Source organism: Tachyglossus aculeatus, chromosome 11, assembly GCF_015852505.1.
Source record: "Tachyglossus aculeatus isolate mTacAcu1 chromosome 11, mTacAcu1.pri, whole genome shotgun sequence".
In the NCBI taxonomy this organism is placed as follows: domain Eukaryota; kingdom Metazoa; phylum Chordata; class Mammalia; order Monotremata; family Tachyglossidae; genus Tachyglossus; species Tachyglossus aculeatus.
The window spans coordinates 22,757,447-22,777,070 of NC_052076.1; the positions used below are offsets into that span (position 1 = coordinate 22,757,447).

Sequence of the window (19,624 nt, forward strand, 5' to 3'; positions counted from 1 at the left end):
TTAACAAATGCCAATTATTATTATTATTATTATTATTATTCACCTAGGCTTTTAGAAGTTTCTTTGTGCACGTCTATTTTGGCTCTACCTGTAGACTGTTGTGTGAGATTTGGCAGCTGGTAATAGATGTAGAGGTTTCTTGTTTTTAGCATGAAGTTTCTCCTTGTGCAACCGCTTTGATTGGAATTTTGACCAGGTTTCACCAGAGAGCTTCACAATGACCCTCTGTACATTAGCACAGATCTCCTCAGAGAACTCTTCACTGAGATATTTTTAAATTCCTACACCTACGGACGCTGAGACGGTCAGATGTGCTCTCACACTTTCTCACACTCTCGGACTCACCTTGACCCAGGCAATCAATGCTATTTGTTGAGCACTTACTATGAGCGGAGCACTGTGCTAAGCATTTGAGAGAGTACAGTGCAACAGAGTTGGCAGTAGTGTTCCCTGCCCACAGTGAACTAACAGTCTAGAAGGGGAGGTAGACAAGTGAATAATTTCTAATGTATAATTTAGAGATACGTACTTAAGTGCTGTGGGGTTGGGGTTGTGGGGGTCTCTGGGGTTGTGCGCAAAGGTCACAGAGACACTCTCATGTGAACACCGAAATAGATATAAACTTGATGTGAATACCAAGACGCAAAAAGGCCTATGCCCACTCTTTCTCTCTCATGTGACACCAATAATACTTGTCCCCAGTAACCAATAATTACCGTACTCATCGCTTGTGAGGGAAAAATCAAGGTCGATTGAGGAATCCTGTGTGGAGTTAGCAAACAGAGCAGCAGGCGGCAGAGAGGGATAGGGAAAAGATATCAAAGTAGATAACCATGGGGGCAAAGACAGAGGCCATTTGACACAGAATGAAGAAGGCAAGGCAGAGAGAGGGGAAGGAGGAATAGAGAATTATTCATTCAATCACATTTACTGAGTTCTGTGTTCGGAGCACTCACTGTACTAAGCGCTTGGGAAGTACAGTTAGGCTACAAATAAAGACAGTCCCCACCCAACAATGGGCACACAGTCTAGAAGGGGGGAGACAGCCAACAAAACAAGTGGACAAGCATCAATAGCATCAATATAAATAGAATTATAGATATATACACATCATTAATAAAATAAATAGAATAATAAATATGTACATATTTACACAAGTGCCGTGGGGTGGGGAGGGAGAGTAGAGCAGAGGGAGGGAATAGGGGCAAAGGGGAGGGGAGGAGGAGCAGAGGAAAAGGGGGCTCAGTCTGGGAAGGCCTCCTGGAGGAGGTGAGCTTTCAGTAGGGCTTTGAAGGGGGGAAGTGTGTTAGTGTGGCAGATGTGAGGAGGGAGGGCATTCCAGGCCAGAGGTGGGACATGGTCAACAGCGGGATAGGTGAAAATGAGGCACAGTGGGGAGGTTAGCGGCAGAGGAGCGGAGTGTGCGGGCTGGGTTGTAGAAGGAGAGAAGGGAGGTGAGGTAAGAGGGGGGCAAGGGTTGGAGAGCTTTGAAGCCAATAGTGAGGAGTTTTTGCTTGATTTGAAGGTTGATAGGTAAGCACTGGAGATTTTTGAGGAGGGGAGTGACATGCCCAGAGTGTTTCTGTAGAAAGATAATCTGGGCAGCAGAGTGAAGTATAGACCAAAGTGGGGAGAGACAGGAGGTTGGGAGATCAGAAAGGATGCTGATGTAATAATCCAGTCTGGGTATGATGAGTGATTGTACTAACAAGGGAGAAAAAGGGAGAGAGAATTGAAGAGGAGGAAAGTAAGTTGGAAGGGGAAAATGGGTAGGTAGGGAAAAAGGAAAGACAGATTAAATTGGGGAAAGGGACAGAGCGTTGGGGATAGGAAGGGGGAAGCTTGTGGGATGGGATGGGGAGCTGTGGGCAGGAGAGAGATAGAAAGACAGGAAAGGGAACCAAAAGGGGAAAAGGTGTGTGGAGAGGGAATGATCAGTCTGAGGAAGAGGGCAGGCAGAGAGGGGGAATGAGAGAGAAAATGAGTGAGTGGGGAGGATGTGAGGGTGGCCGGGGGCTTATGCACGTGTGCGCATGCATACACACACGCACACGCACACATATGCACAAACCTCCCCATGCTGCTGCCACCTCCTCTTCCTCCTGTTGTGCAGCTAGTTGAGTGGAGCCTTCTCTAGTGAATCAATGGTGACTTGTGCCATCTGTTGAAATAAAAATCACAAAACATAGAAGGGGTTCAGAATTGAGCAAAATGGAATAAGGACCAGAATAAGGTCAGTCATGGAAACCAAATTCTATGGTGTGACCAGTTTCTTATACATCCGGGAAATCTATCACAATTGTGTAGTAATACTCAAGCGGATAAAGACTTCTCTCCCTCCTTCTCTCCCCACCCACCATCCCATTCCCTGTTCTCACTCCACCCTTGGGCTTTTACTCTGTTACTGCCTCCCACCATCAAATCCATCCCAGAAGAGGGCTCCGGGGCCTTTCGATTCCAATCCCAGCCCTACCATCAACTCCACTGGTCTAAGTTAGGGCAGGGAATCCCCTGAGAAGTAGGGCAGGGGTTGTTGAGGAATTAAGAGCCAATTGGTCAATCAAATAGTGGCACTTATTGAGCACTTACTGTGTGCAGAGCCCTGCACTAAGCACTTAGGAGAGCTCAGTACAGTAGAGTTGGTAGACCCAAACCCTGCCCACAAAGAGTTTACAGTCTAGAGGGCGAGACAGACATTAAAATGAATTAGAGTGGCAAAGTGTCAAGGGTTGTGGATGTAGGGTGGGGTGATAAGTGTTTCAGAGGTTCAGATTCAAGTGCATGAAGACAGTGCAGGGAGAGAGATCACAGCCCCCATGTTAGTGAACTTAATAAAATACTATTACCACTACTACTCCAGCATCTTCTTCCTCTTATGCACAGAGCCTTCTGTTCTGCCGTTTTCCCCTATCTCTAATGTATTATAATTCCAGTCTCCCCTTGGAGACGATTAGCTCCTAGTGGGCAGGGATCTTATCTGCCGGTCCTATTGTAGTGCATACAAGTCCAAGAGCTTAGTGCAGGGCTTGGGACACAATAAACACGCAGTAAATGATTGATTGATTAATGTTTAGCCCCACACTACTCGGCCAATTTTTTTTCCAGCCTGAGGAAAGTCAGAATAACTGGTTTGGTGGTTTGGGGACTCCTACCCCCATCTCTGCCCTGAGCTTGGACCTTTTCTTTTGGGCCCAAGCGTTGAGACTTCGAGGCTGAGCCTCTGCAGGTGTCGGCTGCCTGCCCCTCTAGACTATATGCTCATTATGGGTAGGGAATGTCACTGTTTATTGTTGTATTGTACTTTCCTAAGATCTCAATACAGTGCAGTAAGTGCTCAATAGATTCGACTGAATGAATGATGACCTAAAGGGTGAATGCAATCAGATTTGACTGTACCTGCTAAAATGACAACTTCACCCAACAGCATTCTTCCTAAATCGTTTTCTTCAGAGGAAAGATGTTGTAACAATAAAATGTTGAGTGAAAGTTAGGATTAATTGGACCTTAGAAAGGACAGCACAATTTAATGGTGTCCGCGTTACTGCCTGAAGTTTGTCGGAGTTGGACGAAGAGAAAACTCCTAGAGGATTCAAAACCCCTCAAAAGCAATTTTAGCAGACCAGAAATGAGTCCTGTAAGGCGATATACATGGTTCTTTTTCATGAGAAAGAGATTATTATGGAGCTCTTGGAATATCTGACACTTAAGAAAGATAATAGACAGTGAACATTTCCGTAATAGAGAAAAGAAAAGATTAGCAAACTTGAATCGGGATTTCAACCAAACCATATTCAGAGATGGTTGTTCCTGGACTAGATATATTTTTGTCCTAATAAGGAATTATAGATTAAGAGGTGAGCTATAGTTACCTAAAATTGCATTTCAAAAAGTTTCCAATTCACCTTCAATTCATTCTCAGTCTCTTTTTCAGGCTCCTCCTACCCCTCCCATCCCCTTACTGTGGGGGTTCCCCAAGGTTCAGTTCTTGGTCCCCTTCTGTTCTCGATCTACACTCACTCCCTTGGTGACCTCATTCGCTCCCACGGCTTCAACTATCATCTCTACGCTGATGACATGCAAATCTACATCTCTGCCCCTGCTCTCTCCCCCTCCCTCCAGGCTCACATCTCCTCCTGCCTTCAGGACATCTCCATCTGGATGTCTGCCCGCCACCTAAAACTCAACATGTCCAAGACTGAACTCCTTGTCTTCCCTCCCAAACCCTGCCCTTTCCCTGACTTTCCCTTCTCTGTTGAAGGCACTACCATCCTTCCCGTCTCACAAGCCCGCAACCTTGGTGTCATCCTCGACTCTGCTCTCTCATTCACCCCTCACATCCAAGCCATTACCAAAACCTGCCGGTCTCAGCTCTGCAACATTGCCGAGATCCGCCCTTTCTTCTCCATCCATACTGCTATCCTACTCGTTCAAGCTCTCATCCTATCCCGTCTGGACTACTGCATCAGCCTTCTCTCTGATCTCCCATCCTCGTATCTCTCCCCACTTCAATCCACACTTCATGCTGCTGCCCGGATTGTCTTTGTCCAGAAACGCTCTGGGCATGTTACTCCCCTCCTCAAAAATATCTAGTGGCTACCAATCAATCTGCACATCAGGCAGAAACTCCTCACCCTCGGCTTCAAGGCTCTCCATCACCTCGCCCACTCCTACCTCACCTCCCTTCTCTCCTTCTACAGCCCAGCCCGCACCCTCTACTCCTCTGCCGCTAAACTCCTCACCGTGCCTCATTCTCGCCTGTCCCGCCGTCGACCCCCTGCCCACGTCATCCCCCTGGCCTGGAATGCCCTCCCTCCGCACATCCGCCAAGCTAGCTCTCTTCCTCCCTTCAAGGCCCTACTGAGAGCTCACCTCCTCCAAGAGGCCTTCCCAGACTGAGCCCCCTCCTTCCTCTCCCCCTCACCTCCCCTTATCCCCCGTCTTACCTCCTTCCCTTCCCCACAGCACCTGTGTATATATATATATATGTTTGTATATATTTATTACTCTATTTATTTATTTATTTATTTTACTTGTACATATCTATTCTAATTATTTTATTTTGTTAATATGTTTTGTTTTGTTCTCTGTCTCCCCCTTCTAGACTGTGAGCCCACTGTTGGGTAGGGACTGTCTCTATATGTTGCCAACTTGTACTTCCCAAGCGCTTAGTACAGTGCTCTGCACACAGTAAGCGCTCAATAAATACGATTGATTGATTGATTGATTGATCAAATTATTGGAGGGAATGACAATAGAATAAAGTAAGTCTGGGAGGCTTAGAAATTCAGCAAGTCATTATGATTGATTTCCTTACCATAGTGGTGAAATAGCTGCTTGATTGATTATATCCTCTGATCAGATCAGCTCATCTCCAGTAGGTTGCTTGACACAGCTAAAGCACAATGATAGATTTGCTTAGTCATTCTTAACCTCCAAGATAGATATATTTTGTGCCTTATTGTTCTGTAAATTAGAACTCCGAAAAGTGGTACTTTTCTTCTGGCTTAGTTGTTTCCTGCAAAATCGTCAAACAGGGAATCTAATGTAGATGTTAGAATGTTTTTCTGTCTGCCTGTCTCTGTGGGAGCCAGTGCAAATGAAGTTCGGTTGGTAACCATATACTGCTTTTCTCTCCAATTCTTTCCAATTTTCTCTGGATCAGATAGGCTCCTTCCGGCAATTGTCATTCTGATTAGCCTGTATCTAGGGGCTGGCCTGAGAACTCTACTTCATTTGCAAGCTGAGGCCTCACAGATTCCAATGTAGGGCAACTCCTGGGGTATGATTTTTGTATGTGATTTCCTTTCTCGATGGCAAACGCTGAGGGTAAGGAGAAGAGGTAGAAACTAAAGCGAAGGTCACTGGGAAAAAGGACCCTACTGCCATGATTTTCATTCCTCCTGGGGCTCTAGCAGCCTAGAAGCTGGTTTTAATATATCCCTCAAGACCCGTCTGAAAGAAGGGACCCCTATGGTATCTTTCTAGAAAGAGGGTGCAGGAAAGGCCTTTCCTAATCTTGAAAGAGCAGGCTCTTGTCACTGTAGCCCCCTTTTCATCTAAAAAAAACAAAACCCCATGGAAAGTTTGGGGAAGTTTTGAAGAGTTTGTCATTGGTGTTGGATGCTGACCCGTTTCTGCCTGTTTTGACCATTCGAAGAGCAAGCTGCCCATTCCCCTTGAAGCTAGGGATCTTCATTATTGGGTTTTAGAGTTTTGACATCAAATGTTCCTTTCCAACATCTGGGTTTAGAAATTTTGAAATTATTGCACATTCTGGGCCTGAAACTGTGTCTGGGTGTAAAACAAAAGATCCAGAAACCCTTTATTCAATGGATGTTTTATTTTCTGCAAAAATAAAAAGAAAAATATGGGTTTTGTACACGATATACTCAGAACACAAATATCTTTAGCGTTTACAGCCAATCTACACAATATTAAAGCCCTGTATGCTGCCATTTTTCCACCAGCGTTTTATATTCAAAAGTATTTATCAAATGTCTGCTATGTGCAGAGCACTTATGTAATAATAATAATTATATTTCTGGTATTTGTTAAGTGCTTACTGTGGGTCAGGTCTTAAGCATGGGGTAGATACAAGATGATCAGGACCCTTGTGAGGCTCACAGTCTAAGTAAGGGGGAGACCAGGTATTGAATTCCCATTTTGCAGATGAGGGAACTGAGGCACAGAGAAGTGAAGTGACTCGCCCAAACGTCACGCAGCAGACAAATGGTGGAGTCAAAATTAGAACCCAGGTCCTCTGACTCCCAGGCCCTAGCCCTTTCCACTTGGCCACGCTGCTTTTCTGCACATATCCGTAATTTATTTATATATATTAATGTCTGTGTCCCCACTAGACTGTAAGCTCTTTGAGGGCATGGAATGTGTCTACCAAATCTGGTATAGTGTACTTTTCTAAGTGCTAAGTACAGTTCCCTTTACAGTTATTGAGTAAACACTCCATAAGTACCACTGATTTATTGCAGGGCACTGAACTTAGTGCTTGGGGAAGTACAGTAGAATTAGTAAACATGATTCCTGCCCTCAAAGAGCTTATAATCGAGTGGATCAGTCAGACACGAAAATGAATGATAGGAGAAAGCAAGGGAATATGAAGATCAGCACGTGATGGTACCCTTCGGGGTGGGTTAGAATATCCAATTGCTTGAGTGACAAGGAATTGACGAGTTGTCAGGGGTATAGAGCAGGCATGAGAGATTAATTCGGGAAGGCCTCCTGAAGGAGATATGATTTCAGAAGGTAATTGAAGATGGGGTGAGTAGTGAGTAGTCTGTCAGATAGAGTGTGTAGAGCACTGTACTGAGCACTTGGGAGTGTACAATATAACAGACATGATCCCTGCCCACAGTGGCAAAGGAAGAATGTGAACAAGGGGTCTGCGGAAGGAGAGATTGATCTAGAGATTATTTTCTTTTAAAATGTGGCACACTTTTCTGGGTTCTGTTTTTGTAACCTAGCTTTTGCAGAAAGGCCTTTAATGCCGCCATAAAAAAGGAGTTGCCTGCTAACCAGGGGCAAGTCCCTTTGAGTGGCATGCAGCCACTCGACCTGCAGGCCCACAGACCATAGGCTACTAATAATAATGGCATTTATTAAGCGCTTACTGTGGGCAAAGCACTGTTCTAAGCACTGAAGGAGGGGGATTAGCTGGACCTGGATCTCGGCTGCCCCGGATTCAGCCGGTCCTCCTTGAGGGGCAGCTGCTGAGACAGAGAGGACTTTAAAACGGAACCTGTTGGAATGTTTTTAAAAGTGCCCGAGTGCCAGCTTTATCATGTATTTTCCACAGGCTTTTTAAGACTGGGCCGATAACCCCTGCTCCCTCAGATGCACGGCTGCCTTTGATTTAACTTTATCACTGCTTTCAGCCTAAGCAGGCTTCACATTTCCAAACCCTTCAGTCAATCTGCCTGTTGACTGATGAATGACATTTAATGTGCCATGTGTCAGCAGACAGTGAGGTTTTATTTGTAACTTGCAGTTTGGTATTGTGGCATTTGTAGAGCCCCAAGCAGAGATAAGTATTTTTTTTTCCAATTTGCTGAGGTGAAGCTTACAGTTCCTGGAGCCTCTTCTTTCTGGGCAGCTATGGAATGGCTTCCCAGATCAGCATTTTCTAATCGGACAAAAGAACTTCTCAAGAAGCAGCATGGCCTAGAGGATAGAGCATGAGCCTGGGAATCAAAAGGACCTGGGTTCTAATTCTGGCTCTGCCTCTGGTCTGTTGTGTGACTTCAGGAAGTCACTTCACTTCTCTGGGCCTTACAGTCTAGAGATGAGCTTACAGTGTAGAACCATTGAGGGATTTTTGGGAAATGATGTCGTTTTTGGGCACATTACATGACTTTAGAAAGATTCCCAAGCTCTCCAGCAATAGAAGGTGGTTTATTGGCATGGGCGTTAGTAGGATGAATTGTGCACTTACTTTGCACAGAGTCCCAGATGTGACATTTTGAAATAAAAGCAAATGGAACGAAAACCAAGCCAATTGTTTCTTTCCTCTATCATTTTGAATGTGGGTGGAGAGTACAATGGAGCAGAGATGGCTGTCCTAACCTGTCTGTCTCTGTGCTGAGAGATAAGAGTTGTGGAAGAGCATGTTGAAAAAGAATTCAGTCCAAACATTTTTTGTGGTATTTGTTAAGTGCTTACTATGAGCTAAGCACCTTACTGAGCCCTTGGGTAGATACAAGCTAATTAGATTGGACACAGTTCTGGTACCACATAGGGCCACAGTCTTAATATCCATTTTTACAGATAAGGGAACCGAGGCATAGAAAAGTGAAATGACTTGCCTCAGGTCACACAGCAGACAAGTAACGGAGCCAGGATTAGAACCCAGGGCCACCTGACTCCCAGGCCCTTGCTCTCCCCACCAGCCAAACTGCTTCTCAACTCGCCTCTCTATTGTCGAATGTACAGCGAGGAAAGCGACCAGTGGCTTCCTCGTGAGCTAGTAGAAAACTATTCCCCATTTCCGCTGAAAGAATATGACCAAACTGTGTAGATGGACACTTGGAAAGAAAAGGCCTGGACTTTGGTCCAAGACTCGAAGGGTTGTTAGAGAGACCGTGCAAGGACACATCGAGGATGGTGTTTTGGATATTTCTCCAGCTGAAAAAACCTCATGATCCACAGCAGAGCTTAGAAACTTCAGAGGCAGTTTCCAGCCCCTGACTCTGCCTGAACATTTGCTCGGGTGGATCAACTTGGGCCTCCTGGCAGGAGGAGGCAGTAGTCACTTGGCATGATGACTGTGATCCTTGGAGCCTCCTGTTCAGTACGAACCTGGTCAGGACTGCCTGCCTAGGTGTCCGTCCTCGACGCTATCGGGCGGAGTGGGAGAAGCCTGCCTCTAGCCCGTCGTTCCACCCTAGGGATATACTTATGCCGTTTTGGTTTTTATACAGATGGAGGGAGCGAGGAACCACCAGACCGGAGACAGTCAAGTGTAGACTCTCGGCAGAGCCGCTCTGGGCAAGGTAAATGTCTGTGAATTTTGCTTCCTGCTGCTTACGCCGGGACCTCGCATCTGCCGTGAGCAGGAAATCCAACCGGCCCTGGTTTAACCATTGGAATCGTGACCAAAAAGTAACTTTAGGGGACTTGGGAGTCGCAGAAAACCAACAGGACTGAAAGTGGGGCATTTTGCCAATTGCAGTGAAGATGAGGGCAAGGGGACATGTCTACTACCAACTCTGTTGTACTCTCCCGAGTGCTTAGTACATTGCTCTGCATATAGTAAGCGCTCAGAAAATACCATTGGTGATGATGAAATCAATCCGGTTTACCACATCACATAGACATCCTGTAAAGTTCTCAAATGTGAGTGATGATGTTTGTTTCCCTGTAGGCTGCGAGTCTGGAGAAAGCCTTGTAATGTGACCAAGGTCCTTAAATTTTCCAGTTGACAGTTGTCCTCCAATATTAACAAGAAATTGGACTTTGGATCTTTAGAACAGTTTCTGAAGCTCCATGACATACATTAACGGGTGTTGTGGTTATTCCAATTTATGATCTTTCTTAATTAGCTTCAATAATCCTTCCAATTTTTTTTCCTCTTTTCTCTTCCCCGAATCTGTTGGCACAGATTTCTAATGGTTTATTGAAGGGACATTGACTCCAGAGCAATTGCTCTGTGGATTTGGTTGCTCTCCTATATTACCAGTAGACTTTCTGCCCGTAAAAGCATTTTGAATGATTGAAGTCTGCAGATCGATTGAAAGGGTTGGGATTTCAGGGCTAAAATTGTGAATGTTGGGGAGTGGCAGTATACAATGGGATTTGGTGTTTAGTAGGCCTTTTTGTATAGAAGGATATGAGAGCTATGCAGAAAGCCAAATCAATTAATAAGGGGAGTTTTTAAGCATCTTCCCTGTGTGGAGTTGCCGTCAATGGGCGTTGTTGAGCACTTATTGTGTACAGAGCACTGTACTAAGCACTTGGGAGAGTACACTTCAACAGCGTTGGCAGACGTGTTCCCTGCCACAAGAAGCTTACAGTCTGGGGTCGGTGGGTGGGTGGGGATGGGGGCCGGAATGACAGACATGATTACAAATAAATAATATATAATATATAGACATTTACATAAGTGCTGTGGTTTGGAGGGTGGGGTAAATATCAAATGCCCAGAGGTCAGAGATCCAAGTGCATAGATGAAGCAGAAGGGAGAGGGAGCCGGGGAAAAGAGGGATTAAGTGGGGAAAGCCTTTTTAGAGGAGACGTGATTTTAACATGGCTTTAAAGGTGAGGAGAGTGATGGTCTGATATATATGGAATGGGAGGCAGTTCCAGGCTAGAGGGAGGATGTGGGAAAGGGGTTGGCGGTGAGATAGATGAGATCAGGGCACAGTGAGTAAGCTGGCACTAGAGGAGCAGAGTGTGCGGGCTGAGCTGAAGTAGGAGAGAAGTGAGGTGAGGTAGGAGGGGGCGAGCTGATTGAATGATTCAGAGCTAAGGGTGAGGAGTGTGGAAGTGGATGGGCAACTGTTAAAGGTCCTTGAGGAGTGGTGAGGCATGGACTGAATGTTTTTGCAGAAAAATGATCTGGGCAGCACAGTGAAGTATAGACTGGACTTGAGAGAGAGAGAGGAAACAGGGAGATCAGTGAGGAGGCAGGCGTGGTGGTCACAGCAGGATAGGATAAATGCTTGGACCTACGTGGTAGTAGTGTAGATAGAGAGGAAAGGGTGGATTTTAGTGATTGAAGCTAGAACCGAAAGGATTTGGTGACTTGTTGAGTATGTGTGTGGAATGAGAGATGAGTCAAAGCCAGCGCCAAGGTTATGGGCTTGTGAGATATGGTGGATTGTGGTGCTGTCTACAGTGATGGGAAAGACAGGAGGACAGGGTTTGGGTGGGAAGATGAGGAGCTCTGTTTTGAACGTGTTAAATTTGAGCTGTCAGCGGGACATCCAGGTAGAATTGTCCTGAAGGAAGGAGGAAATGTGAGACTGCAGAGCTGGAGAGAGAACAGGGCTGGAGATGGAGATTTGGGAATCATCCGCCTAGAGATGATAGTTGAAACTGTGGGAGCAAGTGAGTTCTCCAACGGAGTGGGTGTAGATGGAGAATAGAAGAGAACCCATAACTGAACCTCCAGGGACCCTCACTCTCAGAGGGTGGGAGGCAGAGAAGGAGCCTGCAATAGAGAATGAGAAAGATGGGTTAGGGAGCTAGGAGGAGAACCAAGAAAGGAAAGTGTGGCAGTGAAGCCAAGGTTGAATAAAGATTCGAGAAAATGCCTTGATTGATGCCACCATCCAGATGGACTATAACAACTGTTTGGGCCAGCATAGATAGAATGAATAAGGCTCTGTTCATTAAATCTAACTTTTCTTTTCACAAAGTATCTCTATGTACTTTCTCTGCTGCTTCCCCCACCCCAAAAAGTGCAAACAAACTTACAACGTATGTATTTTATATCCTTCCGCCATACATCTTGTCACTGTGATCTTAGTGGAGCATATGCTCACTGATTTTTGTCTTTCTGGGTCTCTTGGGACCTGGAGAAGCAGCGTGGCTTAGTGGATAGAGCTTGGGCTTGAAAGTCAGAAGGACCTGGCTTCTGATCCCCTTTCTGCCACTTGTCTGCCGTGTGACCTTGGGCAAGTCACTTCACTTCTCTGTGCCCCAGTTACCTCATCTATAAAATGGGGATTGAGACTGCGAGCCCCACGTGGAACGGGGACTGCGTCCGACCCGATTTGCTTGTATCCCACCCCAGTGCTTAGTACAGTGCTTGGCACATAGTAAGCACTTAACAAATGCCACCATTCTCTAGGCCTCAGTTCCTTCATCTGTAAAACGGGGATTAAGAGTGTGAGCCCCATGCGGGACATGGACTGTGTCCAACCTGATTACCTTCTATCTACCCCAGCACTTAGAGCAGTTCTTGGCATGTAGTAAGCACTTAGCAAGTACTATTATTATTATTATTTTTCTCAGACCCGGCTTTGGTACCCAGAAAGGCTGAAGCCTTCCAGCCTGGGGGAGATGGACAGGTGCCACTCGAGCCTACTAATCTGAATATTTCTCCCTGAATCATATCGACTCAGAAAACAAAGCCATTCCTGGAACCTGGAAGGAAAATGAAAGGCACATTTGAACCTGTAACCTCTGACATTGTACAGGGTAAACACAGGATTGTTTGGGGGTAAACTGTAACCACCAGAAAGTTTCCTAGAGGCAACATTCATTCACTCATTCATTCAATCGTATTGAGCGCTTATTGTGTGCAGAGCACTGTACTAAGCACTTGGGAAGTACAAGTTGGCAACATAGTACAAGTTGGCAACATATAGAGACGGTCCCTACCCAACAGTGGGCTCACAGTCTAGAAGGGGGAGACAGAGATCAAAACAAAACATATTAACAAAATAAAATAAATAGAATAAATATGTACAAGTAAAATAAATAAATAGAGTAATAAATACATACAAATATATATACATATATACAGGTGCTGTGGGGGAGGGAAGGAGTAAGGCGGAGGGGGTGGAGAGGGGAAGGAGAGGGAGAGGAAGGAGAGGGCTCAGTGTGGGAAGGCCTCCTGGAGGAGGTGAGCTCTCAGTAGGGCCTTGAAGGGAGGAAGAGAGCTAGCTTGGCGGATTGGCGGATGTGTGGAGAGAGGGCATTCCGGGCCAGGGGGATGACGTGGGCTGGGGGTCGATGGCGGGACAGGCGAGAACGAGGCACGGTGAGGAGATTAGCAGCAGAGGAGCGAAGGGTGCGGGCTAGGCTGTAGAAGGAGAGAAGGGAGGTGAGGTAGGAGGGGGTGAGGTGATGGAGAGCCGTGAAGCCGAGAGTGAGGAGTTTCTGCCTGATGCGTAGTTTGATTAGTAACCACTGGAGATTTTTGAGGAGGGGAGTAACATGCCCAGAGTGTTTCTGGACAAAGACAATCCGGGCAGCGGCGTGAAGTATGGATTGAAGTGGGGAGAGACAGGAGGATGGGAGATCGGAGAGGAGGCTGATACAGTAATCCAGGCAGGATAGGATGAGAGCTTGAATGAGCAGGGTAGCGGTTTTGTTGGAGAGGAAAAGGCGCATTTTGGCAATGTTGAGGAGGTGAGACCGGCAGGTTTTAGTGACGGCTTGGATGTGAGGGGTGAACAAGAGAGCGGAGTCGACACCAAGGTTGCGGGCTTGTGAGACGGGAAGGATGGTAGTGCCATCAACAGTGATGGGAAAGTCAGGGCGAGGGCAGGGTTCGGGAGGGAAGACAAGGAGTTCAGTCTTGGACATTTTGAGTTTTAGGTGGCGGGCAGACATCCAGATGGAGATGCCCTGAAGGCAGGAGGAGATGCGAGCCTGGAGGGAGGGAGAGAGAGCAGGGGGGCAGAGATGTAGATTTGGGTGTCATCAACATAGAGATGATAGTTGAAGCCGTGGGAGCGAATGAGGTCACCAAGGGAGTGAGTGTAGATCGAGAACAGAAGGGGACCAAGAACTGAACCTTGAGGAACCCCTACAGTAAGGGGATGGGAGGGGTAGGAGGAACCTGCAGAAGAGACTGAGAATGAACGACCGGAGAGATAAGAGGAGAACCAGGAGAGGACGGAGTCTGTGAAACCAAGGTTGGAGGATTAGGATAGAGTATGAGGGTTTTTTTAGGATGGGTGAGACATGGGCATGTTTGAAGGCAGAGGGAAAGGAACCAGTGGAGAGTGAGCGGTTGAAGATGGAAGTTAAGGAGGGAAGAAGGGACGGAGCGAGAGATTTCACGAGGTGAGCGGGAATGGGGTCAGAAGAACAGGTGGCCGGAGTAGCACTTGAGAGGATGGAGGAGAGCTCCTCTGAGGATACTGCTGGGAAGGATGGGAGAGTAGCCGAGAGCGTTGAGAGCTTGGGGGTTGGAGAAGTGGGGGGAGTGACTTTGGGGAGGTCAGACCTGATGGATTTAATTTTGTTAATGAAGTAGGAGGCCAGATCGTTGGGGGTGAGGGAAGTAGGAGGGGGAGGAACCGGGGGCCTGAGAAGGGAGTTGAATGTACGGAAGAGCTGATGGGGATGATCCCTGGCTTAAATTGTCCTGTTAGGGAAGGCCTGTAAATTGCAAACCAAATGCATTTCCTAGTTCCTTCAAATAAGTGGAAAATGGGATAAATAATGGATGCTCCTTTTCATTTGGCTACTTTAATCAAGGAACAAGGTTTCCAAATCTCAACGGATACTGTGGTTTTCTGAAATGGATGAACAAAGCTGAACAAAATGTTGGCGTTCACTTATTCTGAGGGAGAGGCAGGGTGGAGTATGAACTACTATTTAGGGATTCTGGAACCCCACCTGAGATAAGCCATTTTACCCTTAGCGGATCAATCCCTAACTCAGGTGGCCAAATGGTTCTGTTAGGGGGAGAAAGTTCTGACTTCCAATGACGACACCAACCAATCAAGTTACTTACTTTGACATGGAGTTGGAGGTGACTCTACTGATGGTGAGTTCTCATGCTCATGTGCTACTGTGGCAAAAAAGCCTGACATGTGATTGAACCTTCCATGAAGGTACTTGTTTTGTTCATGTGGCTTTGCCCCTAGGAAGGACTCTGTATGCATTCACGCCGGCCTCTTGGCAGCCTGCCCTGCGTGAGCCCTTTGGCCAAGGACATCAAGCCCTCTCCCAGTCGCTGCCCAGTAGGCTGCCTTAAAATCATTTTGATACCAGTACTGAACAGTTTCCTATATACAGCATGTACACAAACACACATGTAGATATATACACAGAAAGGGGCATACACATATCAGGGAGTAAGGAGGGGGCAGTAAAGGGTGACACAATTAAAGTGCTTTTGAGCTCCTAAGAAATACAGTTTTGAAAGCCACCCTTATCTGGTGGTGCCCACGCATGGCCCCCTGGTTTTGTGTCTCCCCGAGAAGCAGCGTGGCCTGGTGGAATGACCAAGGTCCTGGGAGACAGAGTAAGTGCTAATCCTGGCTCTGCCACTTGTCTGCTGTGGAACAGTGCTCTGCACGTAGTAAGCGCTCAATAAATACGATTGATGATGAACTTGAACAAGACACTTCACTTCTCGGAGCTTGGGTTCCTTCATATGTAAAATGGAGATTAAGACTGGGAGTCCTATGTGGAACAGGGACTGTGTCCAACCTGATTACCTCATATCTACTCCAGCACTCTAAGTGCTGTTCTAAACACCGCCTGGTAGATAGTAAATGCTTAACGAATACCATTAAACAAAAATTACCACCTTGACTACTCTGGACTTGGAAACTAAGCTGTCATCGCCATTGTTTGAAAATGTGATTGCCGATTGGTTTCTGAAAATTTTTAGCTAGGCTACACCATTTTGGAATAACTTGCAGCTAAGTGGCATGGATATATTATACCATTCAACCGGTACTAGAAGAGTTAAGATATTTTAGATAAATTCATGTCTTAATTGCATGCACAAATGAAGCTATTGAATGCCAACAAAATGGAAGTTATGTTGGAACATTCCTTTCCTGAATTATATGGATTTGAGAAAAAAACTTGGATTTGGTGACTAAAACAACATAGCCCTGGAGAAACAGCATTGCCTTAGTGGAAAGAGCAAGGACCCAGGAGTCAGAGAACCTGGGTTGCAATCCCTGCTCCTCCATTTGTCTGCTGTGTGACCTTGGAAAAGTTACTTATCTGGACCTCAGTTACCTCGTCTGGAAAATGGAGATCAAGACTGTGAGCCCCAAATGGGACAGGGACTGCGTCCAACCTGATTAGCTTGTATCTACCCCAGCATTTGGAATAGTGCTTGATACATAGTAAGCGCTTAACATATACCATTATCATCAATACCATCATCATCATCTGACATTCCTGCTTAGCTCTGGCTCTGCATTCCAGCTCTGTGCCCTGGCTCCATTCCCCAACTGCTTTCCCTCTGTTTCTTGCTCCAACTCCATTCCCCGGCTCTGGTCTATCTAGTTATGAAGAGGACAGCTGGGGTTTTTTTTTGGCGCTGCTGCTGTTCTTCCTTTGTTTAATATTTTCAATTTTGGCTTCCATCCTAAATTTTGAAAAAATCAAATCAAATTTGGAAGTCCCTCCCCTCTGACTGTCCCTAAGCCACTCCAAGGGATCACACTTATGATGGTTCAGCAATGGGCAAGGGCACAGTAGTGTCTGCTGGAGGTGAGATCTTGGGTCTAGTCTGTCCCTGCCAGCTTGCTGCCTACCACTGGGCAAAGAGGGACAGGATCAGACAGAGGGTATGGATGACTAAACACAAACAATCATCAGAAATCAATCAATCAGTGGTATTATTGAACGTTTACTGTGTGCAGAGCACTGTACTAAACACTGGGGAGAGTACAATAGAACAGAGTTGGCTACAGCAAACACAACTCTTGCTCTTATCTTGCTTACAGTACAACATATCTTGCCCCTCCTTGCATTCACCCAGATGGCAGGGGGCCAGAATAGGTGCCCAGCTGTGTCTCCATTGGCAAAGTGTGCACGTGGGCAGGCAATTTTCCAAGGCCATCTCAAAGTCAATGGCATCATCTTTAAACTTAAGGACAAGTCTTTTCCATTGTTTTATCACTGTGATGGGCTGCAGAGCGTTGGCCAAATGAAGTTGCTGTTGCTTTAATTTAAACCCTTTTGCTAAGAATTTAGTCCTCTGGGCAATAACCCCTCATGAAACCTTTGTAGACTTAGAAACAATCATCACTACTTAGCCCTCTCTTCTTCATGTTAAAAAAGTCCAACTCTTTTCATGTTCTCCGGACCCTAGGCTGCCAGGGTCAAGAGAAGTGAGTGTCACTGGGGAAACCACCATCAGTGGTGCCAGTTCCTCCATGCGATGTTCTCGGACCGACCCAAGGCTCATCCATCGTTCCACCATTTGTCAGCCGTGTGACCTTAGGCAAGTCACTTCCCTTCTCTGGGCCTCAGTTCCCTCATCTGTAAAATTTGGATTGAGACTCTGAGCCCCACATGGGACAGGGACTGTGTCCAACCCAATTTGCTTATATCCACCCCAGTGCTTAGTACAGTGCCTGGCACATACTAAGCACTTAAGAAATACCATAATTATTAGTATTATTTTTATCTGGACTCGAAGCTCCTTGTGGGCAGGGAATGTGTTTACCAACTCTGAGGAATTGTACTTTTCTTAGAGCTAACTACAGTGATTTGTACACAGTAGGCGCTGAATAAACACCATTGATTGGATTGATCAGGAAGCAATGTGACTTAGCGGAAAGTGCATGGAACTGAGAATCAGAGGACCTGGATTCTAATTCCAGCTCTGCCATGTAACTGCTGTGAGATCTTGGTCAGGTCACTTAACTTCTCTGGGCCTCAGTCCCCTCATCTGCAAAATGGGAAGTCAATACCTGTTCTCTCTCCTCCTTATTCTGTGAGCCCCATGTGGGACCTGGTTATCTTGGCTCATTCCCAGCGCTTAGTACAGTGCTTGGCACATAGTAAGCATGTAACAAATGCAGTTACAATTGCAGTTGAATGATAGTCATCATAATAATAATTATGGTATTTGTTGAGCGCTTACTATGTGCCAGACACTGTATTAAGCACTGGGGCGGATACAAGCAAATTGGGTTGGACACAGTCCCTGCCCCATGTGGGGCTCACAGTCTCAATCCCCATTTTACAAATGAGGTAACTGAGGCACAGAGAAGTGAAGTGACTTGCCCAGTGTCACACAGCAGACAAGTGGAGGAGCTGAGATTAGAACCAGTAACCTTCTGACTCCCGGGCCCATGCTCTATCCACTGTGAGGTGCCATCATCCTCAGGATCTACTTTCAATTTCTGAAACCAATTTTGCCATTCCCTTTTGGGCCCTCTCCAGTTTCCCCACCTTCTATCTTAAAAGGTGCAGCCCAAACAGTGTGATATTCTAATGAGGGTTTGGCCAAAGCAGGGGGAGAACTATTTACCTTTTGGTAGGTCATAATTCCCTATTACAGTGCAGGACGGTGTAAGCTTTTCACAAAACAGGATCATGTTTATTTCTCCTACCCAGGTTGTAGTTGACCATTCTTTCTGCTATAGTGGTCCAATACTTGGCTAACCTTTCCCCGTTCAGGAGCTGTGATAGTATCTCGTTCCGAACTTTACAGCCTTGCCCTTGTCCCTGTAGTCTTTTGCGCTGCTAGTTGTAGAATAAGTTTTTGAAGTTTTTAAGGCCACTTGGAATGCTTATTCCTGACATTCTGTCAGTGTTGGGATCTCCCCGACTATCTGCACATTTGATGAGTATATTCTTCATTCCTTTCTTGGAGCAGTCATAAAGATGAAGGCTCATAAAGTCATAAAGACTCAGTCCAAGACTGAGCCCTATGGCTTATTGCTCTGCACCTCCCCCTGCCCCACCAAGGTCACTTTGAGCGCTCAGTAACTACCCTGTTACTGAGCTGGATTGCAGAAGGAGAGCAGCGAGGTAAGATAGGGGCTGAGCTGATTGTTTTAAAGCCCTCGGTAAGGAGATCCGGTTTGATACGGATGTGGATGGACAACCAGTAGAGGGTCTTGAGGAGTGTGGAAACATGGGATGAACATTTTTGTGGAAAAATGACCCAGGCAACAGAGTGCAGTATGGACTGGAGTGGGGAACGACAGAAGGCAGAGAGGTCTAATGCTGTTAATGCTAACCTTTTCACTGTACTGCTATCTCACTGCCGACCTCTCACCTGAACACCCCTCACCTCATGTCAGATAGAGAATTGCTGTCCCCCACTGCAAAACCTTTTTGAAGGCCCATCACCTCCAAGAAGTCTTCTCTGACCAAGCCCTCCTCTCCTCTTCTCCCACTCCCTTCTGCGCTGTTCTTACTTCCTCCTTCATTCATCCTCCCTCCCATCCCCGTAGAATGTGTGTATATATCTGTAATTTATTTGTTTATGTATTTATCTTTTTATATTCATGTCTTTCTCCCTCTCTAGACTGAGCTCGCTGTGGGCAGGAATGTGTCTGTTTGTTGTTATATTATACTCTCCCAAGTGCTTAATACAGCACTTTGCACACAGTAAGTGCTTATTAAATGTGATTGAATGAATAAATGAATGAATGAAGGTCAGCGAGGAGGCTGATGTAGTAGTTTAGGCAAGATAGGATAAGTGTTGGTATCAGCACTTGAGAAT

The 19,624-nt window shown here is 46.1% G+C and overlaps 1 protein-coding gene across 1 annotated transcript in view; it reads left to right on the plus strand.

Moving 5' to 3' along the window:
- Positions 1 to 19,624, plus strand: part of TANC2 (tetratricopeptide repeat, ankyrin repeat and coiled-coil containing 2) — a 375,104-nt gene that overhangs the window by 111,020 nt on the left and 244,460 nt on the right. The window contains 1 exon segment of the mRNA XM_038753578.1: positions 9,432 to 9,503. Within this exon segment, the coding sequence (XP_038609506.1) occupies positions 9,432 to 9,503 (72 nt within the window).